The 27,440-nt window shown below is 46.6% G+C and overlaps 1 protein-coding gene across 3 annotated transcripts; it reads left to right on the top strand.

The window, feature by feature from the left end:
• The first annotated feature begins 401 nt into the window (after positions 1-401).
• On the top strand, positions 402-27,440 carry ENO1 (enolase 1). 3 transcript variants are annotated; one of them, XM_084822054.1, is made up of 12 exons: positions 402-556; positions 8,111-8,200; positions 11,152-11,247; positions 13,554-13,612; positions 14,740-14,809; positions 16,486-16,619; positions 18,439-18,661; positions 21,705-21,902; positions 24,120-24,321; positions 25,473-25,581; positions 26,121-26,179; positions 26,783-27,440. In XM_084822054.1, exons 2-12 carry the CDS (start codon positions 8,116-8,118, stop codon positions 26,850-26,852), a joined length of 1,305 nt encoding a protein of 434 aa, XP_084678180.1. In that variant the 5' UTR covers positions 402-556; positions 8,111-8,115; the 3' UTR covers positions 26,853-27,440. The 3 variants fall into 3 exon arrangements, with proteins under 3 accessions (XP_084678180.1, XP_084678179.1, XP_084678178.1); XM_084822053.1 differs by having other exon boundaries at positions 8,107-8,200; XM_084822052.1 differs by lacking the exon at positions 402-556 and adding an exon at positions 5,415-5,531 and having other exon boundaries at positions 8,107-8,200.

Raw genomic sequence — 27,440 nt, 5'->3', positions numbered from 1 at the left:
TTACATTTTGGGGAAAATAAATAAAATATGTTCGGCCTGGCTTGGGGGAGGGGGGCATTGGGCCCAGGCTGAATTGTGCAGCTTTGCAACTGTTGCATGGTGGGAAAAGCCCGCTGAAGACAGAGAAAGGGAGGGGCGCAGAGAGCAGCGTTCTGCTTTCAGCAAAAAGGGGATTTTCCGTCGCCTTAGAAGCGCGCGCACACTCTTCCCAACGCGCCGCCTCAGCAAAAGAGGCCGCCCGGGCACGTAGCGCACGCGCGCCAGCGGGCTGAGCTGGCGCGAGGCCCCTCCCGACCAATCAGGGACAAGCGAAGGGGCCAGGCCAGCCAATGAGAAGCCGAGAGGAGGGCAGCTCATCTGCATGGACGGGACTATAGTAGAGCGCGAGCCGGACGCCCCTTCCCCAGTTGCCCGGGAGCGCGAGCTGAGAGCGCGTCTTCCTATTCGTTTCATTATCTTATCTCTCTCTCTCTCTCTCTCTCTCTCTCTTTTTTTTTTAAATTTAAAATAATATATATTTTTTGCAGGTGCTGTTAGTGCCCCAGCTTAACCACAGGTAAGTGGGGAGGGGGTGTGTGTAGGGGGAGAATTTGTCTGTAGCAGCAGCCTCTTGAGTCTTTCCTTAAGGGCAAGAAAGCTTGTTGCACGAGGAGGAAGAATTGCAAAGATGTTGCAAAAGAGGCCGTTTGCAGAAAAGGGGGGGGGAAGGGCGTGGGGAGGCATTTGCAATCGAAAGGGTGGGTCGTTCCAGTTCGGGCTGTATTCCAAAGTAAGGACTCTTGCATTAGGAGGGACAAAGGCCTACGCTCGATTTCTATCTCGCCCCCTCCCAATAAATCTGTTCTTGTCCTCCCCTTCCAAATATCTGCCCTGAAGATACGTGCATCATTTCACGAAGGCCCTCCTCTTAAGTAGCGTGTAGGCCAGCCTTGGCTCTCCCCAAAAGCTGACACTTTCCAGAGGTTGAGGACTACAAGTCCCGTCATCCCTGGCCAGCGCGGGATGAATGGGAGCTGTGGTCCTCTGCATTTGGAGGCTGGGATATGCCCGTTAAAAAAACAACAACCTCCCCCCTTGCCCCCCCCCCCCAATGAATAGTATGTGCAGCAGAGTCGTTCCAAGGCAGGACGTTCGAGGATGCAGGGAGGCAGAGGCATTGAAAGGGGTGCGGGGTGTAAAAAAAGAAACTAGGCGTGGGGGAGGGAAATCTGGTACACGAGGCCTAAAGCGTGAGGATGCTGCAGTCCTTCCATTACATCTGTTCCTTCCCATTTGGGGGTTTTGTTCTCTTCTTTTTCCACTCCCCACCCACAAAGGGTGATTTTGGGGGCGCTCCCAGGAAAAGCAAGGTTTGAGATGAAAGTCGGGGCTGTGCGGCAGTTAGAAGGTGTAAAAAGAGCCCACGCCAATTTTTGGTGGTGCTCTCTTAGAGTTTCGCTTGCGAAGGAGAAGGCCGGAGAATGCAATCTGGAGGCGGAGCTGCTTCTGCCTTCTGCAATCCAGGAAGCCCTGCGGCTACCTTTGCTTTGCGTGTGCCAGGCTGGCTTTCCCAAACCTGGGGTGGGAGAAATGGGGCAGGAGCAGAATTTTGTAGGTTCTGCACTGTAAGGATGCCTTGTGTCCTTCTCTTTCACTCCATGAATGGCTCCTTACCCCCCCCCCCCCCGGCTTCTAATGTAACTTAACCAGGAGCCACATTAAACCTCTGCAAAGGGCGCTCAGACTACTGATTTCTATGTTGCTGAGCAGGAAGGAAAAGGAGTGCCTTCTCTGGTACGTTACCAAACACTTACTTTTGCACATAAGGTTTTTTTTATTCCTCCTTGGGGGCTAGCCACATGCTCAGTCCCTTGGATTCTACAACCCTCTCAATGAAGCGGCTGGTAACATGAAAATGACTAAAATAGAGTCCTGTAAAAGTCCTAGCCGTGAGAGGGGTGGGGGTGGGGAGGCGCTGGGTTAGGAGACACTCTGGGCATGCCAAGCATACCATGTCCCCTCTATCTCTGGCATGCTTAGCTGTAAAGCTGAGCATTGATTTATGAGGGTGGCAGTTGCTGGGTTACACAGAATGTTGCAGCCATGTGCTAAGTGGCAGGAAGGGAGGTGTTTTTTTTTTTTAAGCTCTGATTCATGTCTCCCCTTGGCTAGCTGGTACATCTGACTACATGAGTAGGAAGTTCTGCATTGAGCGGGATGTCCTGCGTCACTGATTCTTTGCTGCAAAGGGGTTTGTTTTTGGTGCAGGGGTAGATCCTGTTAACGAGGTGGGGATTTTTTCACCACATGGAAAGATTCTTAGTAGCACCTTCCTTGTGTGAGTGGCTTTTAATTCTTAGGAAGCTCCTTGAATGACTTCCAGAGGGGGGAGCCCGTGTTAGTTTGTTGCAGCACCAAAAAATGCCATACTAAATTTGTTAGCCCTTAATGTGACAAATCTCGCGTTTGGAGGGGATGCTAAAATGAATTGTTCTGTAATTGTAACTCTTTTAAGGCGCCACATGACACTTTGTTCTTTCATGATGAAACCTGTGCAATTTATGCAATGATTAACAGTGGGTGTTGCATGGCACATCTCTGTCATGACCTTCTGCTCTTGCGACAGTAGCTGTCCTTCACCCGAAATATTTAATGTTAAATTCTTCAGCTATCTTAGATCACTTTTTTTCCCTCTTTCTGTACCCAGGGATGACTTGTTGCCTGTTCTAACCATAGCCAGCCTGGGGGGATGCCGCTTTTTGTCTAAAATCAAAGTGATTTCTACTACTTAGCTCTTTTAGTGCTGATGCGAAGGGCACAATCCTAGCATCTTTAGACAGAGAAAAGGCCTACAACTCCCAGCGTTCCCCAACCAGCCTTTTCTCTGTCTAAACATGCATAGGATTGCACCCTAAATGACATGGGAGTGGTCCCTGTCTAGGGAGCTTATAGCAGCTTTGAAAAGGAGCTTGAAAAATTTCTTAGCCCACGAATCACTACCTCTAACAGTAACCTCAGGTGATGGGTGCCAACAGAAATGGAGCCCAAAGAGGGCTGATGAGGAAAAAAAGAGGGAGGTATCAGGATGCTCAAATGTTTGCAGAAGTACAAGGAGCACAAGTATGGAGGGAAGTTAGGGTTAGATTCTAACTTGGAAGAAGTTTATCTTGGGCACATGTAACAGAATGAGGAGATAAAGTGGATTGCACTACAATCTGTAGGTAGGAGGCAGCGTTTTAAATGCTTCTCTTTAAACGCCTACCCTTCCAGTAGAAAGCTAGCACATCAGAGAAGGTTTGCACTATTTGCTAGTTTTCTGCTTGCAGGGAGTTTAATTGCAGGGAATTCAGGGTGGCATACAATTTTATCCCCACAACCCTGTGAGGGAACGTAGGCTGAGGGAAAGTGAGAGTCCCAGGCTGGCCTAGTGAGTATCAGGGCCCATTGGAGAAATGAACCTGGATCTCCCCGATTTTAGTAAGGCCCTCTAACCTCTATGCTGCACTGGGAGTCTTCAAAAATGTGATTCCAGACCTGCAGCCTGATGTGCTTGTGACCATCATACCACTGTAAAACTCCATCCACTTATCCTACTGCATGTGCAGATCAGGGCTTAGAGAAGGGATCTTCAATAGATTGGTGAGTAAGGGAGAGGAAGCCTGCTCCAGGAGTAGGGGAAAGCATAGAAATAGGCCTGACGGAACGTGCAGTAAGGGGGCAAGGAAGCTAGAGGCTGAAAGGAGGCCTGACTGCAGTGCAGTCTAGCTAGACCAGTGTCCTCCCTGGGGGTGGGGCGGGGGGACAAATCCCAAACTACTTCATTCCTCTCTGGATCCATCAGTGATGAAAGGCAGCCTTAGCATTGGAGCTAAGATTTTGATCTGCTGAAGGAGAGAACACCCCATCTGGATTTGGAAAAAGAGAGAACAAAATCTTGTTTCCTTGAGAATTTAGGGACATGTGATAGAGCAGGGAACATAGTGGAAAGAACTGAGTCATCCTGCTTCCTGAGAGGAATTCTTTCATTTTTTTTATTAATGTTTTTTCAAGTACATGAAATGCTGAGTCATGGCAAGATTAGACATCTTGAGGTAGGCAGGAAATTGTGCTCGCTGGCTTCCAAAACCACAGATTGAGACATAAGGGGGGAAAGGGTGTCTCAGTTTTATTCATTAATATGGCCATGTGCGCTGTCCTTGTGCACTCCCCTACCGCTGCGTTTTCTCCCTTCCCCTTCCAGCAATCTCTTGGGTTTAAGCCCTGGTACAACCTTTGACAGCCTGACACCTTCCCCAATGTGTTAGATTGCAACTCCCATACTCCCCAGCCAGCATAGCTGGTGGGGATCGGAATTGCAGTCCCAGTAACATCTGGCAGAGCTGTGTTCTTTATGCTTTGAAAGGGTGTGGGGGAAAGACTTGGTGAATATTTTGCCTTGCTTGTTCTACTGTTCTTTCAGTTGTGTGTTTGGGGACACGTGCATAACATTTCACTGGTTATTCTTCTAAGCCTGCCCTTGCACCATTAAGGGCTAGAACAGCCTCTCCCAACCTGGTGCTCTTCAGAAGTTTTGGACTACAACTCCCAGCATTCCTGACCATTGGCCATGTTGGATGAGGGAGATGGGAGCTGAAGTCCCAAATGCCTGCAGGGCACCAGGTTAGGAAAGTCTGAGCCAGAGGCTTGGTTTTTGTTTTGTTTTTAAGTGAAAGCTCAGATTTTTCAACATGTCCATGGCTGATAACAAAATCTAGTAATTTTGGGATATGGTCACGATACGTTATTACTCCACCCGTCTCCGGCCTGGCGCGCTGCAGATGTGCTGGGACTACAACCCCATCATCCACAGCCATCATGGCCAGTGGTCAGAAATGCTGGGAGTTGTAGTCCAAAACGTCTGGAGGGTGCCAGGTTGTTCTAGCCCTTAATGGTACAAGGGCAGGCTTAAGACCAGTGAAATGATGGGGGTGATGGAAGCTGTAGTTCAACACATCTGGAAAGCCAGTATAGTGCAGTGGTTAGAGCGTGGGACTGGGACTTGGGAAATCCAGGTTCTAGTCCTCATGAAGCTCACAGGGTGACTTTGGGCCAGTCACTGGCTCAGCCTAACCTACCTCAGAAGGTTATTGCGAGTATAAAATGGAGAGGAGGAGGACCACGTAAGCTGCCTTGGGTTCCTTGCAGAGATGGAAAAAGATATCAGTGTAATAATCTGGAGGGGAGTGCTGTAAGCTAATACTACCACTGTTACTGATTCTTAAAGAGTGAAGAAAATATAGCTTTAAGAGGAAATTGACGAGCTGGTTCAGGCTTCTGGGGTACCCATTGGAAAGACCCACCAGACTGGGACCAAAGAGGCTGCCTCAGATGGAGCGGAGAGGGTTAAAAAGAGGAACCGGCTGGCTGTGTTCTGAACAGCTGCGGTGCTGCAAACTAGGCCTGCTGTGCAGGAAGGGGCGGAGCTTGCAGGGAGGTGGCTGCTCAAGGACGCCTGAGCAGCAGTCATGCTGCCGCCTTTGCTCAGCCTGGTTAGAGCGCTGGGCTTGCCTGCAGTGAGTATCCACTAAGGGGAGGAGACAAAATGTCCCTGTATTGGTGCTTCTTTTTAAAGGGGTGTGTTCCTATCAGACTGTAGCTGATGACCCTGCAAAGTCATCTGGAGGCCTTCCGGTGACAGTATATCCCTGGAAAAAAAAATTGGGCAGTGCAAAGTAGTACATGCCAGCACTTTATCGGCTTAGCATTACGGCAGTTTCGTTAGGATCCATCTGGATTTCCTGCATTTGGGGTTAGCCGGCTTGCAAAGGGAAGAAAGAGCAAGACAGAGGTGGTGGATCAAAACTAGCTTCTTGCAGGTTATAAAGTTTGGGCCTTTCTTTAGTAAGTGGTTTGCTTCTGTCCCGCCCCCATTACTTTATTTAAATTACTTATATCTTGCCTTTTTTAAGTGACTTAAAATGGCTACATATCAAAGCTGCTGAAATCAGAATGTATAAAAACAATGCCAGCAAGAGATTTAGTTGAAACAATATTTAAGGAACCCTTGACAAAAAAAAACATATTTAAAAGTGAGAAAGAGTACACATACCAAACTTAAATTCCAGTAAAAGCCTGCATGCATAACAGCATTTTAGGGAGCAATCCTCTACATATTTAGACAGAACAAAGTCCTACAATTCCCAGCATGCAGCAACCAGTGTGGCTGGCTGGAGGAATGCTGGGAGTTGTAGGACTTTTTTCTGTCTAAACATGCATAGGGTTGTACCCTTAAACTGGCATCTATATTTCTCATGCTTCTGTCACTCCCTTTTCCCATGGAGTTCAGAGCATGGCCTCCCTCTTATCCTCACAACAATCCTGTGAGGTAGATTGCGGGGGGATGGTGTGTGTGTGACTGGCCAGCCCAAGGTCACCCAGTAATCTTTGTGGCTGAGTATGAATTTGAACCTGTCACCCCAGTGTAAGTCTGACACTAACGCACTCTTCCCCAGTCTGGTGCCCTCCAGATGTGTCAGACTACAGTTCCTGCAATCCCTAGCCATTGCCAGTGCTGGTTGGGGATGATGGACTACCAACCTGGACATGTACCGCCAAAAAACATTAAAGCAGTTGCTGAGTGAATGGCTGGGGAGGGCCATTTCCTCTGAAAAGGCCCTGCCTGCTGCCTTGAGTGACATCTCCCCACTCTCAAGAATGCCACCCCACACTTTCCTGTTATTTGGAGGGCTGAAATGGGAGGACTATAACTCCCAGGGCTCCTTGCAGGGAAATTGGAGGAGACCTTGACTGACAAACTATTTTCTGTTCCTAGCATACATGCAACGTACGAATCTTCCCCCTCTTAAAGTGGCTTAAAAATGCGTGGCTACACTGCTGTTATATTGATGTTGGCAAGTTGAAAACGCACATTAGTCAGTTTCCAGCAGCTGTCATCTCTTTTATTTTTTAATTTTATTTTTGATGCATTATTATTTATTACGCTTACATCCCACTTTTTTCCTCCTGCAAGGAACCCAAGGCCGCTTACAGGGTTCTCCCCTCCATTTTGTCCTCACAACAACCCTCTGAGGTAGATGAGGGTGAGAGTCAGTGACTTGGCCCAAAATCACCCAGTGAGATCTGTGGCCAAGTGGGAGGACTAGAACCCAGGTCTCCCGAGTCCCATTCCAACACTCGAACCACCGTGCCACACTGGCTCTTTCTCTGTTAGCTTCTCCATCATGGACACCATAGCCTGGATTCTAACAGGCCTTTCGTTTACTCTGAAAATGTGACTTTGTAACTTGTCTTTTCCCTTTCATAATGCACCCAGGGTGCCGTCCGGAACTATTTATTGTATTCATTTTTTTACTTTGATATCCTACCTTTTTCTGTCTCGCAAGGAACCTAAGGTGGCATACATGGTCCTGGTCCCCCTGTCCATTTTATCCTCACAACAACCCTGCGCGGTAGATGAGGCTGAGAGTCGGTGACTGGCCTAAAGTCACCCACTGAGCTTTATGGCCAAGTGGGGACTCGACCCTGGTGCTCCTGAGTCCCAGTCCAACACTTGAACCACTCCACCATACTGGCTCTCTCTACCAGCCTTCCCCAACCTGGTACCCTCCAGATGTTTTGGACTTCCACTCCTATCAGCCCCAGCCAGCATGGTCAATGGTCAGGAATTCTGGGAGTTGTAGTCCAAAACATCTGGAGGGTACCAGGTTGAGGAAGGCTGGTACAGGGTGTTCTGGATTGGTTCTCATCACTCAGCCATATGATGGTAACAACAGATTTGTCTGTAGCCACTTGCCTATGGCAAGTAGGGATCAGCCATGGTGAGCAAATAGGGCAATGGCTGTCCATTAAATGAGAACAGGTTGGAGAAGGGTGGTGGTGACAATATTGAAGTAGATGGAGTGAATGTTCTGACTGTATGTAAGGCACGTTAGCTGCACTCTTGAGTTGGGTGTCTGGCGGGTTATTTCTTTACGCTTAAAAATCTGATTTCAGCTGATGTTGGTTGTGTGTATCAGGTATATCCCATGTTGGATCATTGTGTTATGTTTGGTGTGACTGGATGTTACATCCTTTTATTATTAATATAAAAATATTAAATACTTGTCTTGTCCTCCTTTTCCTCCACAGACAGGCAAAATGTCCATTCTCAAGATCCACGCTCGTGAAATCTTTGACTCCCGTGGGAACCCTACCGTCGAGGTAGACCTGTTCACCAGCAAAGGTGAGTCGCCTTCGAGTGCCTTTCGGTCTGCGTGGGGTCACTTGCCGGCTTTCTGCAGTGGGATTATGGGCTGGATGTAGACCATTAGTCTGATACGGCTGAGCTGGATGGCGGTGAGAAGGCAGAGTTGCTGGGAGAGGGGGACCATGGAGGATATCTTGCCCAAGAACCGTCAGAAACCTGGAGCCCGCAGGGGGGCGTGATAAAACATTTAGAATGGGCGTGGGGAAAAGCGTCGAATCACAGCTGTGTAGCAGCAGATTGCATGTTGAAGCTAAAAAATAAACACATCCAGGTTTAGGTGGCATGTTATGATGGTCTTCCTTGATGGATTGCAGCCAAATCCTTCTAGCTTTACATGTCAGTGGCTTACTTGGTTGGCAATCTGATACACTGGAACCAGCTGAGAAGGCATGGTTCTTACAGAGGAGAGTGTTGTCAGAATCCAGCACAAGGATAAAGGTTCTGAGCCAGTTTGTTGGCTTCTGGGCCTCTTGTGCAGGGGTGGAAAGTCAGCTTTTGGGGATGGGCAAAATCGGAAGGGTGTGGCCACTATGGCTTGCTTTCTCTGTTTTCATCTGGCTGAGTTGCATGTACAGCAAAATAAGGGGGTAAAGGGGATTGCAGGATGCTGTTTCTTCCAGTGCTCCCCATTGTTAAAACTCCCCATAGTTAGAAACCTAGCAATGCAGGGTGAAAAATTCATGCCAAACATTTGGCCTGTTTTTCTACGGTTTTCTGTTTTCAGGCTTCCCTTAAGACTGACAGCCATTCCACCAAAGCATGTAGCTTTTTCTGTATTGGTTTACACTGGCCTTCCCCAACCAGGTGCCCTCCAGGTGGGTTGGACTACAACTCCCATTGCCTCAACCCACATTTTGGCTGAGGTGATGGGAGCTGTAGTCCAACACATCATGCTTAATACTGGGTTGCAAACCCTTTCTTGAGGGGGGGGAGAAAATGTTCTAAATGAGTCACTGTTTCTCTTTTGACTTGGGATATATCCATCTGTGCCTCCCTCCAAAGCAAGCTTTGTCCACTCAGTTAAAATTCCTGCCTGTATCCCTTGTTTGCCCCCTTAAACATAAGCACCCGCTGCTTTTAGTAATTCAGATTTTTTGGCCACCGTCTCTCTTGTTTAACAGGAAGAGTCCAATATCTCTGTTCCTTTCCATTAGCATCCTTCCTGTACAGCCTAATGATAGCTTCTTTCAGCTTGGATGCTTTGGTGCTATCTAATGTGGATCCATGACATGGCTTGCCAGCAATTCTGCTATAATTGGGGTTGTCCTTTTAAAAAAGAAAAAGTCCTCTTCCCAGCTTCTCTGGCTGCAAGGTCGCTGTCCACTGACTTCCTGCCCTCTCTTTTGCTACTGTTTGCTCCGTGCCTTACAGAATTGGACACTTCCTCTGTGCAAAGCAGGAACTGGGCTGGGCCTGTGGGATGAATACACACAATAGTGGTTGCCGCACGGTAATAGGGTGGCTGGCCTCCCTCTGTTGAAATAGATGGCAGTCTTTCTAATGAGTCTTTGACCCAAACAGGTGGGGAGAAAAGTTGGCCTTTTGCTGCTGGAGGGCTCAGGCTCACAAAGCAGAAAATTGGATGATGCGTCCAGCCAGTGTTGAGGTTTTATTCCCAAATCCTTTTAGCGATTTACTTATTTAAAATATTTCTTGGCCGCCTTTCAGGGCAGAAGCTCTCCCAAGGTGGCTTACATCAATAAAACATATAACCATTAACATATTAAAAGCGATAAAAACATAAACACAATAAAAACCACAATACAAACCATCAACAAAACCAGCAACAACAGCAGTATACAGTCTGTACAATAACTCTTCTTAAAAATCAAACAAACCCAACTCGTTCCTGCAAAAGTCACGGTGCTGTTGTACCTTAAAGATTGACATATCAATTGTGGAGCATATTTTCAAGCGCTAAGTCACTTTGCCAGATGCTGTGATCTCCTGCCTTGGTAGGAATCGGTTTACGTGAGTTAGAGGAGCCTTCCCCAACCTGGTGGCTTCCATGTGTTGGATGGCAACTCCCATCATTCCCAGCCAGGATGCTGGCTAGGGATGATGGGAGCTGCAGTGCAACGCGACTGGAGGGCACCAACTTGGAGGAGTCTGAATTAGTAGTGATGATGTTGTTGAGTTTTAAGAACTGCAATTTGGAAACGTTGAGCCTATTTATGACCCAGATTAAAATCCCTTTGGATTTTGGCTCCGAGCTGACCCCTCCCCCTCTCCTCCCCCCACAATATTTTTGGTGAGGGGCTGTAGCTCAGTGGGTAGAGCACCTGCTTTGCATGGAGAAGGTCACAGGTTCAATAACCAGTGTCTCCAGGTAGGGCTGAAACAATCCTGCCTGAAACCCTGAAGGGCCGTCACTGCCGACAATACTGGGCTAGACAGACCAAGGTTTTGGCTCAGTATAAGGCAGCTTCTGATGTCAAAATGACCATCTGTTAGCAGCAACTGGGGTGAGATGGTGAAAAGGGGAGGACTGGCCCCTGGGCATCATTAGGCCATCAAAACCTTCCAACAGGAAGTTAGCAGTGCAAAGAACCATGGGAATTTTAGTCTGCCAGTCTTCTTCCTCTTGATTCCTAGTGGCTGGGATCTTTGAGGTGGGTGGAAGGAAAAGATTACTCTGCAACAGTGAGCACGTTCCGAACTGAGATGAGTGGGTTTTGCCTTGCAAATAACTCCACCAGAATCTTTGGCCCCAAACAACATAAATAATAATAGCTTGCCTGCCCTTTAACACTTAAGGCACGCTGACAGGGGAAAAACGACTGGTCTTCCAATTAACAAATGTTTTTTCCTTGGCTAGAAGCAACTCCTGTTTGCCCCTGGATGAGCAGCTGTTTTGCAAGCTTGCTGCCCTGCCTTCCCAGCCCTTGTTATATTAATGCTCCTGTCTTTCTTTCCCTGCCATTCAGGTCTCTTCAGAGCCGCTGTTCCAAGCGGGGCTTCTACTGGGATCTACGAAGCCCTGGAACTTCGTGACAATGACAAGACTCGCTTCCTGGGGAAAGGTAGCTCCTCCCTGTAGTGGCAGCTACACCATTTTCTCTCCTTCATGTCCACCTTGGCCCGCTATGTGCTGTTCTGCAAACACTCTTCCCTGTACCATTTTTTTGGGTTAAACCTGGCTTGTGTTCCTCCGGCCATAGCAACAAACTTCCAAAAGGGCAGTGAGCAGAGAACCTTTTATACAGCCTTACAAACAGGTTCCTTGAAGATGAATTCTTGGGGGAAGGAGGGTATATACTCTTTTAAGAAGTATATGGCAAATACAAAGATAATAGGCACAACAAACTTAATTTCCTATTAGAAAAAATAGTATATCAACATTCATATTTATTTATTATATTTTTATTCCACCTTTCCTCCAAGGTGGCATACATGATCCTCCTCTCCATTTTATCCTCACAACAACCCTGTGAGGTAGGTTAGGCTGAGAATCAGTGACTGGCCCAAGGTTGCCCAGTGAGCTTCATGGCTGAGTGGGGATTAGAACCCTGGTCGTCCCAGTCCCAACACTCAGAACCGCTACACCACACTGGCTTTTTCTAAAAAGATACCAAAGTGGTAAACAGCATGAAAACCACAGTATGAAACTGGTAGTGCTGCAGATCCTGTTTGCCCTGGCTCCTTTAAATTTGGGATTTCTTAGAGCAGCCATAGCTGAGTGGGGCATGCTGGGAATTGCAGTCCAACACATCTGGAGGCCCCCGGGTTTCAGAAAGCTGGCTTCCAGCACTTACACTGCGTTGCTTTTAAACACTTCAAATTTGCATCTTAAAATCCCCTGTGCTTAATCCCAGTCACTTGCTGCTTTTTCAAACACTGTTATGTCTTGAGTTGCAAGCTGTGAACCTAATAATGGCAGAGAACACATCCAACTCTCCCATCTCCTCTTTCTCCTCACCTGCCTTTTGAATGGACTAGTTGCTTTTCTCCAGTGTTTGTGCTCATGACCTCCTGGGGTAGCAAGATGTCTGTGTTCAGCCCTGCCTGTTTCTCTTCTCCCATTTCTGCTTATATTGACTAGATGGGCTTTGTTCTATGGAACTGAGATGCAGGCTTAACTCTGGTATCACTCCTGATCATGGTTAAAGGCCTGTGGTTTGTCATGGTGTCTTGATTATTTTTGGATAAAGGAAAGCAGGACACAGGTTTAATAAAGTAAACTCCAGAATGCAAGGTAAAATCAACAGAACATTATAAATATAGGCAACTCTCAAAATATACAAAACCAGCCACCACAAAAATGACTGCAGGAACAAAAATACAGTGACTCCCCAAAATTGCACTTGAACCAAGAGAAGCTTTTAATTTCTGTAGTCCATAGAAATGATTCAAACTTCGAGAAGGTTTGAATTGACAAACCATGACTTGCCATTGACTGGCAAAGCAGAATTTGAAATCTTGGTTTGAAGTGGTTTTGCAAACTGTGGTTTGGAACAATGTCTGAATTGACAAAACCACAGCTGTGCCTGTTGCTCTTGTCCCCAGAGGCTGTTGCCCCAGGGAAATGGAAATGAACTTAAGCCGACTGGGCAGGGAAAGAGAGTAAAGATGCTACTCTAAACTGTGGTTTGGCTGTTCTTTTTCAGAAGACAAGCCATGGTTTGAGCTCCCTAAACTACAGTTAGCACAAACCATAGTTTGGGGTGATGTCTGAATTGAGCCCTCCCTGTTGCAGGACTGTTACCAGCTTGCATATATCTGAAGCCTTTCCTGCTTTCTTCTCCATTTATGATTATGTGGCCAGATGCCGGAAGGGTCCTCTGATCCGTTTTGCTACGCATTTCCATGTGGAAAATCCCCCCTCCTTCCTTGCATGGTCTGCTTTCGTGTTCTCTTGTGGGCATTCATCTCTCTCCCTCTTTTTTCCTCCCTTTCTCTCTCATCCACTTGGTTCCCATCAGGTGTTTCCCGGGCCGTTAAATATGTTAACGAATACCTGGCGCCAGCGTTGTGTACTCAGGTAACGTGCTTGTGGCACAGCCTGCCGCTTGTGCCACAAGCGTGCTTGTGTGCTTGTGGCACAGCCCGCCGCTCTAGGCGGGTGTCTTCTCTGCGCATGGTCTTGGGAACTAACCTTCTGGCAGGCATTCCTAGATGATGGCTAATTTCCCCCACAGTTTGGTCCACTGCTACCTTAAGAAAAGTAAAATAAAAATACTTTGGGACTTCTTTGCACAGTTTAGTAACTTGTCTTGAGGGCTAGTATCTTGTCTCGGGGTTGTAACTGCAGTTCAAAGTGATCCTCTACTAGTGCCTGCTTCGGCCTTTGGTGGATTGGGTTAGTGATGGATTTGCTTGTTCCTTCCAGGTGTATCAAAAGCTGTTGAGCACGTCAATAAAACAATTGCACCTGCACTGGTTAACAAGGTAGGAGCCTCCCTTACTTAACTAACCCCTTAGTGAAAGCTTAGCTGTTCATAGCTTTTAAATATTGTTTTTTTCTTCTTCATGTAGAGTGAGTGTGTGTGTGTGTGTGTGTGTGTGTGTGTTTTAAAAAGAAAGCGTTGCACTAAACTTCTAACCATCGGCAAATAGCTTGCTCTTCTTGGGTGCCTGAATAAGAATAGCAAGAGCATTGTATGTGCATACTGGAGAGTGCAGTAGGGATGATAAAATAATGCACGAATATAACGTCTGTGAACGGAAAAACAGCTTGCGATTTTGATGACCCCAAACCAGTTTCGTGGGAAGAGCTTTGTGCTGGTGTGCCCTTAGAGCAGGGATATTGAACCTCAGGCCTGCTGGCCAGTTCTGACCGTCCCTGAGGTTCCATGCCAGCCTCTGGGGTTCTCTGTATTGCCATGCCTCCTTCTGGTCCCACCAAGGCATCTCCAAGGCTCAGTACACTGGGAGGGAGAGCTCCCCCTCTTTCTAGGCTCGGGAGAGGTACGCCAGTTCTTCCCGATGGTGTGCTCACCATTTTGTAAAATGCACTCACCAGTGGTGAGCTGGGAAGTGCATATGTGGACCCCTTGCTTTAACCTCTCTGAGTTCTGATCTCAGTGCTCAGTCGTTCCCAAAGTTATGTATTGTGTAGCTGCTACAAACTGCTTAATGCCAGGTGTCTCACCAAATTAGGATGGAGCCCAGCTTCCTACAAGAAGTCCAGTGTATGGGGCAGAGTACATTTCTGGTTTGTGGATTGCTGAATGGAAAACCTAGCGGCCCCTGAAAAGACAGGAGTTGGCCATACTTGGTTTATCTTGGCCATCCACAACCTGGTAACTTCTAGTTGGTTTGGACTGTAACTCGCAGCATTCCTGACTATTGGCTGGGGCTGATGGGAGTTGAAGTCCAAAACAGCTGGAGGGCATCAGGTTAGGAAAGCCTGGTTTAACCCTTCAGTCATCTTCCACTGGAAAACAACAAGCTGAGATTGAGAGATGGACCATTTTTCCCTTGGGGCCAGTCATGAACAAGCTTGGGTTTTTCCCCCTGGATCACACTGGTACCTTATCTCTTGTGTTGGGGTTCTCTCCTCCTCTCTCTTGCAGAACGTAAGTGTTGTGGAACAAGAAAAGATTGACAAGCTGATGTTGGAGATGGATGGGTCGGAGAACAAGTGTAAGTAAATCCTTCAACAAGGGCACCCTTTTGTGGGTAGTTCGGGGTTGGTACAAAAATAGCTGCCTGTGGGGCTGGTTTCTTGAGCCCCTCTCCCACCGAAAAGGTGATGTATTTATTTCCAGTACTTGTATACCACTCCATACCTAGAACAGATTTCAGAGCAGTGAATACAAGAGATAAAACAGTAAAAGGATAAAACGTTTAAAACACCAGATTAAAATTATGCTATTTTTTAAAAAACAGAATACCAATAGAAATTGACTAGTCAATTAAGGAATGCCTCCTGGAACAGTGCTGTTTTCAGGAAGCGCCAGAAACAGCACAGTGTTGGTGCCTGCCTCCAGGAGCAGGGAGTTCCAAAGAAAGGGGGCCGCCACACTGAAGGCTCTTTTCCTGGTGGACTCCAGTCAGGCCATAGGTCCATGTGGAACCACTAGGAACATGCCCTCCGATGGCCTCAGTGACCGGGCAGGTTGGTAAGGGAAGAGGTGCCCTCTCTGGTATCCTGGTCCCAAGTTGTTTAGGGCTTTTTAGCATCACAGCAGATCTTCCTTTCCCTCTGCTAAGGCTGGAAACATGGTCCCCAGAGTTTCTGTTTGCAGATGCAAAACCCCGTTGAGGAGGGGGGATTGTGAATTACCAGATTATGGATCTCTTCCTCTGCTGCCCCCCACCCCAAGAATGTGGCCCCCAAGAGTTCTCAGCAATTTAATTCAGCCCTTGGGCGGAACAAGGAGAGCGACTGGATTTAGTACTTGATCAGCTAGTTCCCCCACCCCCTCAGTGGTGGCTGACACCTCTTGCAACCCTTTTTTACAGTTCAGCAGTAGCTAGAGACACTCTGTTGTGATTCTAGTTCAGCCTTCCCCAACCTGGGGCCCTCCAGATTCCTTGTACCAGGGCACCTGTTGTCCCTGGCCATTGCCGGTGTTGCCTGGGGATGATGGCAGTTGCAGTCCAAAACCTGTGGAGGGCATCATGTTAGAGGAAGCCTGTCATAGCTTGTCTTGAGCAGGAATGGGCAACTTGTGGCCCTCCAGATGTCTTGGCCCACTAGTTGATCGTGAGAGCGGAAGCATCTGTGCCAAAGATCAGTGAAAGTAATGGAAGTATTCCTGCATGTGTACCGTTCCTGCTTGCTTTCATTATAAAGGTGCTACGTATTAGAGCAGGGGTGCAGAACCTCTTTCAGTCTGACGGCCAGATTCAGTTCCAGCGAAGCTCTCGTGGGCTGCATTGCAGCGGTGGGTGGGCTGAAGGCTAAAGGGGCGCAGCCAAAAATACCAACCTGTTTTAGCTTCAAGCTCTTCCTGCCAGTAGCTAAGCCTTTGGAGAGGCATTTCAGCCTTTAGAATGGGAGGGGGGGGGAGAACTATGCAAAAGCTGGAAAAACAACGAAAGATCAATGCTCTTAGGAAAGGGGTAGGGCTGTCTGGGGACCACAGGATGGCAAAATTTGGCCCACGGGCCTGAGGTTTGGCACCCCTATGTTAGAGTCTTGTGGCACCTTAAAAAAATTTACTCTGGCATAAGCTTTTGGGGACGCTGTCCACTGCTGCATATTGTAAGGAGAGGAAAAGCTTTGGGTCTGGCCCAGGCAGCAATGTGTGCAACAGGAAGTGTTTGCAAGCAAATAACCCTCCTTCTTTTCTTCTCCCACTTATGTATTGCAGCCAAGTTTGGTGCAAATGCGATCCTGGGCGTCTCCCTAGCTGTTTGCAAGGCTGGTGCTGCTGAAAAGGGCGTCCCCTTGTACCGCCACATCGCTGATCTGGCTGGGAACCAGGACGTCATTCTTCCAGTCCCCGTGAGTTTCTGGTGCTGTGCAGGAGGCGAGGGCCGGTCTATACATGCAGCAGAGTGAATTAGTGAAATGCCACCCGCCGGTGTGCCAGCCTGGTTTTCAGCTGTGGCAGGCACATTCCAGGGGTGAACTGAGAGAAACCCCCATTAATAGGAAGCAGGGTCACACTGTATGGAAGACTGAGAGCATCATAGCTCAGTTTTCTCTGCCACTTTTTCCGCTTCTAGGCGTCCATAGTAGCTGCCAGACTTAAAAACAATTAAAGGCACAATCCTATGCATGTTTAGACAGAAAAAAGTCCTACAACTCCCAGCATTCCCCAGCCTGGGAACATGCATAGGATTGTGCCCTAAAATAATTATAAATACAGAATAAACTTTAGACTTTCAGTTTCTCTCTTAAATTGTTACTGTATTTTAAATTCTTGCACTACTGCTAGGTTTTATTTTGGTTTTTATTTTATAGTGTAGTTTTAAACATTTATATTATATTTTGTGTTGTATTTTATGGTTTTAATTGTTGTGAACTGCCCAGAGTGCTTTGGCTATTAGGCATTATTATTATTACATTTCTATACCACCCCATAGCGAAACCTCTCTGGGTGGTTTACAAAGCTCTATAGTTTGTATGTTATTAGAAAGTATAGAAATGTAATAAATTAATTAAAAGAAATACAGTAAACACCCTGGTAGGATAACGCAGCTGCAGGTAGTACCTTCTCTCCTCCCCTTCCCTCCAAGTTAAGAAAGGGAAAACACTTTCTCTGCAAGGAGAAAGCTAGCAAAATGGGTAGTAGGACTGGTTTAGAACCTCTCTCCCCAACGTGCTAGCTTTCTCCTTGCAGGGAATAGAAAGAGGGAAATAATCACCAAACGCAGTGATTTGGTGGCCAGTCTCTTTGGTAAGCAAATATTGTATACACCAGTGGGGTCTTGAAATGGTCTCGCCTGTAATTGATGAGTGCGTAGGAGCACAGCACTGGAAAGAGGGCACGTGGGGGTTTGGCTTGATGGTGCACCATCCATGGGCCCTCCTGCTGTTTCCCCAGGTGGGCCACAATCTCCTGTGACATGCATGCACTGCAGCATTTGGCCATCCGCGACTGGGCACTGTTTGCCGTGGAAGGTGCTTCTATATGTAATCTTCCCCTGTTGGGCTGCAAGAAAAACATAAATCTATTCATTTAGAGCTTCGGCCTCCAATGAATCTAAGCTGTTCTCCCACCGAGCTACCTGCTAAAGGCTGTTTGCTAGGACACACCTCTGTATTGAGGAAAGAGCCGTTCTGGAACCTGTATGAATGATGCAGACAAAACCCATAGCGTCGTTCTGGCTCTAGCCCTGGGGTTAGGGGGAGCTGGCTTCTAAATCTTCAGGACTAGAACAGGGTTAGTCAACATGTGGGGTTTGGTGAGCCACATTGCACCCCTACAACCCACCGGGGCTGCACACCCCTCCACAATTCTGACTGGTGAACCCTCCCCACCTATGATTTGGGAAGGAAACAAGGTGCATGGGGAGCACACCCCTTGTTTTCTTGCAAAAATGGGAGGAGGGGAAAGATTGCTCCAGCAGCAAATTCAGCAGTGGTGGTGGCAGCCCCCCCCCCCCAGCCATGGGGGACCACATGTTGCCCACCCCTGGATAGAAGTGTAAAGGAGAGCTTCAGCTATTTATTAGGCAGCATAGAAATGGTAATTAATAAATACATTCCTTGGCTTTCTATTTTTTGCGTGGCTGCTGGACCTTCTTATTTGTTCTACTGCATTTCTGGAACTTTCAGTGTCCTCGGTTGTCATCTTCCTGGTCTTGCCACCTTTCAGGCTTTCAATGTGATCAACGGCGGCTCCCATGCCGGCAACAAGCTGGCCATGCAGGAGTTCATGATCCTCCCCGTCGGTGCCGAGAACTTCAAGGAAGCCATGCGCATCGGTGCCGAGGTGTACCACAACCTGAAGAACGTCATCAAGGAGAAGTATGGGAAGGATGCCACCAACGTGGGCGATGAGGGTGGCTTCGCGCCCAACATCTTGGAGAACAAAGAAGGTAAAACGGGACAGGGTGATGAATGTTTGCCATACCAAGTCTAAATGCAACATCTATATGTGTAGAATGTGTGGGCATGGCTAGAGCTCTGTATTTTTTTTTAATCAATCCAAACCATGTGGCAAAGTTTATTCTGCCGCCTTTGTAAATGCATGTACATAATCTGCACCTTTGCTTGTCTTTACCTACCAGCTGTGAAGGCTGGCAAGGAATTGATACATGGCACAGAAGCTTACCCATCCTCACAGCTGCTGGGGATACTGGCCAGCATCCCTGCCTGGTTTCAGAGATTGAACTAGGTGTTGCTCATATCCTTTGCAACCTTGAGGGCTAGAAACTTGGCCATCTTTCAACATGCATGCTTCTGCCCTTGTAACTGGGTTCTGAGGTACAAACCAGGGCTAAGGGAAGTCTCCAGAGGAGAGGATCTCTTTGCCACTTCTTGTGCCACTCGGGCGATCCTTGTGTTTTGCATGGGAAGCCGACAGCTGTGACTTGCACAGTGTGCAGGGGTGTAGGCTGTGAACAGGTTTCGAAGCGCTCCGCAGGTCTGGACAACGTGGACTGGAGGCATTGGCCTGGTTTGTGCATCACGGTAACACATAGGTTTATTTAAGCCAGGGTTTGTTTGGCAGACAATTAAATAAACAGTTATTAGTTTTCACAATGTCTGGGTTATCTGTTTCCCTCCTCCTCCACCTGCTCCCTCCCTGTATCCCAAATGCCTTTGCGGCACTGTAGTTCTGGTATGTAGAGCTGCTGGGGGTTTTTACTGCTCTCGCCTACCGCCTCTAGCCTGGCAAAACAACCGACAGGTCAGGGTTTACACATAATGACAAACTATGATTTAAACAACCCAGAGTTCAGAACCCAACAACAAACAAACAGTGGCTTCTCTTTCTGGATTGTTCACGGTTAACAAACCATGGTTTGTTAGCATGGCTGGGTTTGCACATCAGAACATCCCAGAATTCAGCAACCCATTCACCTGGGTTAGCATTCTGTGCAAACCAGGTCACTGAGTTCCTGAAGTAAGGACTTCCTTGTTTGGTTTCCCCTTATTTTCTAAGGAGGAAGGGAGAGCTGGTTTTGCCCAAAACCACCTGCAGCCAGGAGAAATGGAACGCGGTGACCCCTCTCTGGTGCTCTTTCCCCAGCATCTCTCAGCAGCTGCTGAGGCAGCACAACTCTCTCTCCTCCCCCCCCCCCCCCGGGAGGCAGGCGAGAATTGCTCTTGAGCAATGCGGGAAAACTCGCTGAGAGCTACTTAATGCATTTTATTTTTAATACCACCCGGCCAGGCCAAGCGCTGATTGTAAAAGTAGCCGGGTTGATGTGGCTGCTGCTTGTCCTTTGGAGGCGTGAACACAGCTGGTGGCTACTTATGGCTCCTAGGTCCTGTCGCGTTTCCTGCCTTTCCCAGACAAGCTGCCGGCTGTGCACATTGGCAGCCAGATCTTGCTTGTCCAAAATAGCCTCCTTGAAACGGGGGAGAGCAGGAAAGCATGTAACTGGAACAACCTTGAACGGGACTGTAAAGCATTCCCTTGTTGTTCTTATCCCTGAGACCCAACTAAATATTTTTATATTGCTCCTCAGCCTAAAAGGCTCCCGGAGCAGCTTACATATAAACAGTAAACTAAGACAGACTGTTCCTGCAGGCTTACAGTCCAAAAAAAGGCAGGACACACAAGGAAAAAGGGAGGGGGAGAGAAAAGGAAAACATTCAGTAGTCTTTCAGTCTCCCTCTCATCTTGCTTTATACAGCTGCTGGAATGGCTACTGCTGGTGACAGTTGTGGAAGGAAGAGTCTTCCAGGGGTGGTCTTCAGAAAGGCTAGTGGAATAGCTCTCCTTTCCCCTCTCTAAGGCCTCTCAGATTGTTTTGCTGATAGTAAAATGCTATGTGAGGTTGGCGTGTTTGCATTTTCTTGCTATAACCTGGCAAAAAGTTGTTGTTGTTGTTGTTGTTCAGTCGTGTCCGACTCTTCGTGACCCCATGGACCATAACACGCCAGGCCTTCCTGTCCTGCACTCTATCCCGGAGCGTGCTCAAGTTCATATTCATTGCATCGGTGATGCTATCTAGCCATCTCATCCTCTGCCGTCCCCTTCTCCTTTTGCCTTCAGTCTTTCCCAGCATCAGGGTCTTTTCCAGAGAGTTTTCTGTTCGCATTAGGTGGCCAAAATATTTGAGCTTCAGCTTCAGTATCTGTCCTTCCAATGAGCACTCGGGGTTGATTTCCTTTAGGATTGACTGATTTGACCTCCTTGCAGTCCAGGGGACTCGTAAGAGTCTTCTCCAGCACCACAGTTCGAAAGCATCAATTCTTCGGCGTTCAGCCTTCCTTATAGTCCAGCTCTCACAGCCATACATTACTACTGGGAAAACCATAGCTTTGATTAGGCGGACCTTTGCACTTAATTGAGTTCCATGGGAACTAGGAATGTATGGATTGTGTAAAACCCGTTCTGTCAGTGTTTTGTGGATTGTCAGGTGCCTTTTGTTCCATCATCTGTGCACTAATGGAATCTGATTCTTTTGTTTGTGAATTTACATAAATTCACTTTTGTGCGAATTCACAAATGTGAAAAATATGCAAATTCCCCCCAGATGCACAGTTTCGTACTTTAGCTTATGGGGGAAATGCATATTTTTGGCTGGGTTTTTTATTTTGCATATTTTTAATGGCAATCCGCACAAAATTTGGGAATGTTAGAAAACCAGTCCCTGGAATCTGCCTGAGAGGATGAAAACCCATCCACTGCAGAATCCATGGGTCGGATATGTGAAAATCTGGATTTCCCTAACATCCCTACCAGAAATTTACCCATTTTAAAATGAAAAGTGAAACAGTTTAAAAAACAACACCCCCTGCTTCCCTTTTTACATTGTGTGTGTGTGTACGGAATAAGTATTTACTTATATACACTTAAAATGGCATACAGTGTTTAAAGAACAATATATAAATCCAAAATAAAACTCATAAAAATCTCAAAAACAAGCCTTTCGTCTATAGTCTGTTCTGTTCTGTTCTTCCTAGCCCTGGAGCTGCTCAAGACTGCCATCAGCAAGGCTGGGTACTCTGACAAGATCGTCATTGGGATGGATGTGGCAGCTTCCGAATTCTATCGTGATGGGAAATATGACCTGGACTTCAAGTCCCCGGATGACCCGAGCAGGTATATCACTCCTGATCAGCTGGCTGACCTCTACAAGGGTTTCGTCAAGAACTACCCATGTGAGTACAAAGGACTGTGTGCCAGCTGCTATGCTTCATGCTTGGGGATGGGGTGTGATATTTCCCTTTCAAAAAGAACTGCTTAAAGACCACTCAAGCAGGGGCATTGCTAGTCCATTAAAAGATTTGGAGCCCAGGCCCACGGGACACAAATTTACGCAACATCTGCATATGCTAATTTATATCTATCTGCGCAAACTTTGAAATGATTACTAGGATTTATTTAACTTTCACAGCCAAAGCCAGTGAAATTATTTTATTCCTATTTGATTGTCATAGCACAGAACCCTTCAGGGTGTTGTCACCAGGGAGTTCTTACTTGTTTACTTTATTTCAAGCCTTTTTATCTTGCTTCTCAGCAAAAAAGGCTCATGAAGCACCTTACCAATAAAAACAAGATGCTTCCTGCCTTGCAGGCTTACAGTCTAAAAAGACTGTACGTGGTCTTTCAGCAGGCTGGTGGAATGGCCTTGCATCCCAACTCTGCTCCCTCTGCTGCATCCTGCTGAAATGGCTGCTGGTGGTGACAATTCCGGGAGGATTCTGTTGCAGGTAGTCATTCTTGATGCAGGGATTTTAAGACATGCGTCCATCTCCATTCTAAAGTAGCACATTCCCTGGAATGCTGTACCACAGTTATTTTACAATGGGATTTATCTCCCAGTTTTCTTCTCGAAAAGAGGCACCCCAAATGGCTTACAAAATATTTTTAAAAACAAGCCAATAATTAAAACATCGAGATAACTGGTATAGAAAAACAAAGCATTAAAAAAAATCAAAGAACTTAAAATACAGATGACCAAACTAGAAGACTAACAAAAGAACCTAAAAATTGTCCAACAATGATGGACCACAGGCAAAGAAAGGGAGAGTTGAACCTCCACCAGCGAGTCGTTCATTAATGGGGCCACCACAGAAAAGGCCCTCTTGCATGTCATCCCCAGGCTCTCTTCAGAAGGTGGCTGCATGTGCAGAAAGGCCTCAGTGGAAGATCATGGAGGAGAAAGCTACATCTGTTCTCTGAGTGGAGATCTGCCCTTAATGACTTGTGCTAATGCATCAGGCAGCCTCACTTTCTGTAAAATGGGAATAAACTTTCTGCCTTGGAGGTAGATGGGGGCAAGAGAGACTACAGTACTAGGCTAGTAACTAGCCTGTATAGAATCATAGAGTTGGAAGGGACCTCAGATCATCTAGTCCAGCCCCCCAGTCACTGCAGGTTCTGCACTGCAGAGTGCAGCTACAGCATCCCTGATGGATGGCCATCCAGCCTCTGCTTAAATAACTCCAGCAAAGGAGAACGCACCACCTTCTGAGGCTGTCGAATCCACTGCTATATAGTTGTCACTGTTAGGAAGCTTCTCCTAATGTTAAGCCAAAATCTGCTTCCCTGCAATTTCCACCCTTTGTCTCTAGTCCTGGCCTTGGGAGCAACAGAGAACAAGTCTGTTCCATCTTCAGCATGACAGCCTTTCAGATAATTGAAGACCACTGTCATGTCTCCCCATAACCTTCTTTTCTCCAGGATAAACATAACCCAGCTCTTTCAAACGTTTCTCATAGAAGTTGGTTTCCAGAAACCCCCCCCCCCCCCACACACACCATTATATGGTCTGAACCTGCTGGTTCAGACCAAGAGTCCATCTAGTCCAGCATTGTGTTCACACAGTGGCCAACCTGCTTGTGGGTTTCCCATAGGCAGCTGGATATGAGTGCAACCCTCCCGTCCATGTTCTCCAGCAATTGGTGTACACAGGCTCACTGCCTCTGGTACTGGAGGTAGCATAGAGCCATCAGGACTAGTAGCCATTGATAGGCTTTTCCAGGAATTTGTCTAACCCCCTTTTAAAGCCATCCAAATTGGCAGCCATAACTACGTCTTGTGATAGCGAATTCCATAGTCTAATGACATGCTGTGTGAAGGACTTCTTTTTATCTGTCCTGAATCTCCCACCAAACAGCTTCATGGGATGACCCCACTGGGTTCTAGTCTTATGAGAGAGGGAGAAAAATGTCTCCCCTATCCACGTTCTCCACACCAGGCATCATTTTGTATACCTCTATCGTATAGAGATTGTACACCTCTAGGTAGCTGTTCTCTAGAGATACTCCCAACTTGTCCAAGTCATTCTTACAATGAAGTGCCCAGAACTAACAAGTAACCTACTGTTGCTTGATTGTTGCTAACGGCCCCCATCACTTCTCCCCCTTTCTCAGTGCTTTCCATTGAAGATCCCTTTGACCAAGACGACTGGGCTGCTTGGAAGAAATTCACAGCCAACATGGGTATTCAGGTGGTGGGTGATGACCTGACGGTGACCAACCCCAAGCGTATTGCTAAAGCCGTGGAAGAGAAATCCTGCAACTGCCTGTTGCTCAAAGTGAACCAAATCGGCTCGGTCACGGAGTCCCTTCAGGCGTAAGTCTTTCCTCACTTTTGGGCAGTGGGGAAAGGAAAGGGCTGAGATACGTTTTTAAAGCAGGCTTCCCCAGTCTCTTGCTGTCCAGATGTTTTGGACTTCAACTCCCATCAGCCTCAGCCAGCACAGCCAGTGGTCAGGAATGCTGGGAGTTGTAGTCCTAAGCATCTGGAGGGCACCAGCTTCTATTTACTTAGTTTCATTGGGAATTCTTATATCCTGCATTCCTCCAAAAAGACTACAGAGCAGCTTACAGTATTCATCAAACAATGATAAAATCCTACAAAAACAATTTAAAATACAACAGTAATCTAACCTTAAAAACACCAAGTCAGGAGCTTGTTGATTGTCTCCTGTGTCAATCTACTGGCAACCTGTAGATTGACACAGGAGGCAATCTTGTGCAAAAAAAGAATGCGGATTTTTTTCTCTACCCACCAAAGAAGGCCTAAAAATAAGAAAAAGCCCATAATGCATTGGGCTTCCTACAATAATTTTCTTTTTGCATCCTGAGAACCTGTTTCTCTTCAGTCTTAAAAATGGCCAGTGACTGTACAGGGCAAAAGAGGGTGCTTTTTATCATGAAATTTTATTTTATTTCAAAATAAAGTTAACACAATAAAGGCAACAAAAAGAACAACTTACATAATAATAAATCAAGATCACTAAAGTAACAAAAGAGTTCACTAATTACAATTCTTGGTCTATAACCGATATGCTTAGGAACATCTACAGTAGCGTGTTTTTTTGTGAGTGTATGTGTATGTTAGTCAGAGAAAAATATAGGTAACTGTACCAGGTTGGTATTTGATTAAAAGTTTGAAGAGCTTCAACTTGCCATTATACCTTTCTTAAAGTTAGGATTCCTTGCTGAGTAAGTTTATACATACTCATAGTCTCTCAAATTTTATCAATCCACTGCTCTTTAGTTGGTTGCTGTGGTGACTTCTAGTTACAAGCTATACATGACTTTGCAGCTGTACCATTGCTTAAGAAGGTCTTTATGCAGGAATCCAAGATCATTAAATTCAAAACGACGAAGAAGCATAGCTTTAGGAGTTACTGCTGGTCTAACGACTAATTCCCAACTATGTGAGTCCTAATAGTTTGCCTGCAAATCTCAAATTTCTTGTGTCTCTTCGTGTTTCAGCTGCAAGCTCGCCCAATCCAATGGCTGGGGTGTGATGGTGAGCCATCGCTCTGGGGAGACTGAAGACACCTTCATTGCTGACCTGGTAGTTGGGCTCTGCACTGGACAGGTACGTGTATCCCTTCCGAAAAGCCTGCTTTTGTTTTCTTCTTAATTTTCTTTTTTTAATGGCAGTACAAGTTGAAACGCTGATTTTAACCCCAAAACCCTGAAGTGGATACAAGTGTATAACGAAGAACGAAGCCATAGCCCAAAAGACACACAAGACAGATTACAATGTAGTTATCATTGTAAAGCAGGTACGGGCAGAATCCTGTGGATTGTGCCCTCCCTGAGCGGAAGCCCCTGAACTCGGAGGCTTCTGAGATTCCCATGCCCTGCTGGGCTGAAGCCAGCAGGCTGGGAGGAGTGGTGGAGGCAATATTTGCCTCTTCATGCTCCAGTCTCCTTTATTTTTGTAGAGAGGCTGGAGGACTTCAAACAGAGTGTTGTCTGATTTTGAACACACTAGAGGGAACTTAAAATACTGGAAAACAACTAACTTAGCTTAAAACAACATTATGGCCTTCATAGAATCATAGAATGATCTTCAGGCTCTTGGCTCCTTTTTTCTCATGTTTTTTTCTTTTCTTTTTTTTCTTATTCCAGATCAAGACTGGTGCTCCCTGCCGATCTGAACGTCTAGCCAAATATAACCAGCTTCTGAGGTAAGGGTTAAATTGAGAAATTAGGACTTGATTTGATGTGAGTTGCGGGAATGGTGGATTGTTGCTTGCTGGTCATACTCCTTACATGTGTTCCTCATAACCTGTTAACCTGTGCAGGAGCCTACTTGTGTGCAAGCCATGTGCATGTACACTCTGTGTACATGATCAGAATACCCTAATCGTGCATACAGGCACCTCTGGCTATCCAAAATGTGCTGGTGCAGGGGGAACAAGGAGGCCAAGCCAGCACAATCCTGCTCTCCCCTCGAGGAAAAATTAATATCGCCAAATGCAGACCTTTACAGAATTCAGTTTTAATAATTATTCTTTTTCAAGTATTTTAAGCTTTAATTTGGTTATTGCAGATGGTACTCTCTGCACTTTGTGTCCAGTTGACAACTCTTTTAGTGGGTTTTTTGGTTTGTATGTGCGGTATGCATATATGTATTATGCCACGATAAATTTGCTAGCCTCTAAGGTGCTACATGATGCTCTTGTTGCTGAACAGTACAGATTTGTTTCAAAAGCAGGTTGTACACCTGGAAATCATTCCCTCTCACTCAAACTTCTCTCTCTTTTCTCTCCCCATCCTGCCTTCCTTAGGATTGAAGAGGAACTGGGAAGCAAGGCCCGCTTTGCTGGCAGGAACTTCAGGAACCCTCATGTCAACTAAAGTACTTTGGCTCAGATGAGGCTCGCTGTCTCTCCTCCCGCCCCCTGGTTGTGGTTGAAAGCGCTAGTCACCTAATTAGAGAAATACAAAAACCCTTAATAGTTGTGTACTACAAAAAAGGGCAGCTGATGGAACCAGACACGTTTTGCAGGTCCTCTCACCCTAGACTACTACAATTCACCTAGTGCGTTTCTTCTTTCTATTTCTCTCCCTCTCTCTCGTATATCCCTGGCTCTGATCTGTTGCTTTCAAAAGCGCCTAGCTGCTTTTTCTAAACAGACACCCCCCTTCTCCCTCAACCCCTGTCTTCCGTGGAGAGTGTTTCATTCATAATGAAACTTAGAAGGAGAACGAAAGTCTTGGTGTTGCTGGCTTAAAGTTGTAACCCTGCCACCATTTTTTTGGCCCTCCTGACTGAGGGTAATGAGTACATATTTCTCCTTTCTCTTTCTCCCCCCCGCCCCCCCCTTTTCCCTACTTAGTGTGTGGAAGCTGTGTAACTTGGGATGCAGCCTGAGGTACCTGCAAACAGAAAAATAGTAGTTCTCATGTGAGGAAATAAAAATGGAGAAACATCTGTGTGATCTC

Source organism: Heloderma suspectum, chromosome 15 (assembly GCF_057233095.1).
Source record: "Heloderma suspectum isolate Gila_16-S chromosome 15, 16-S_ref, whole genome shotgun sequence".
Classification (NCBI taxonomy): Eukaryota; Metazoa; Chordata; class Lepidosauria; order Squamata; family Helodermatidae; genus Heloderma; species Heloderma suspectum.
Note: the sequence above shows the minus strand (reverse complement) of the source record. Positions and strands in the feature narration are given on the sequence as shown.

Excerpts from the sequence above, each read along its gene's own strand:
- ENO1 (XM_084822052.1), top strand. The coding sequence starts at position 5,484 with ATGCTGCCGCCTTTGCTCAGCCTGGTTAGAGCGCTGGGCTTGCCTGCA. Across the intron at positions 11,248-13,553 it reads GACTCGCTTCCTGGGGAAAG|GTGTATCAAAAGCTGTTGAG; the intron begins GTAGCTCCTCCC and ends TGTTCCTTCCAG. Across the intron at positions 14,810-16,485 it reads GGATGGGTCGGAGAACAAGT|CCAAGTTTGGTGCAAATGCG; the intron begins GTAAGTAAATCC and ends TATGTATTGCAG.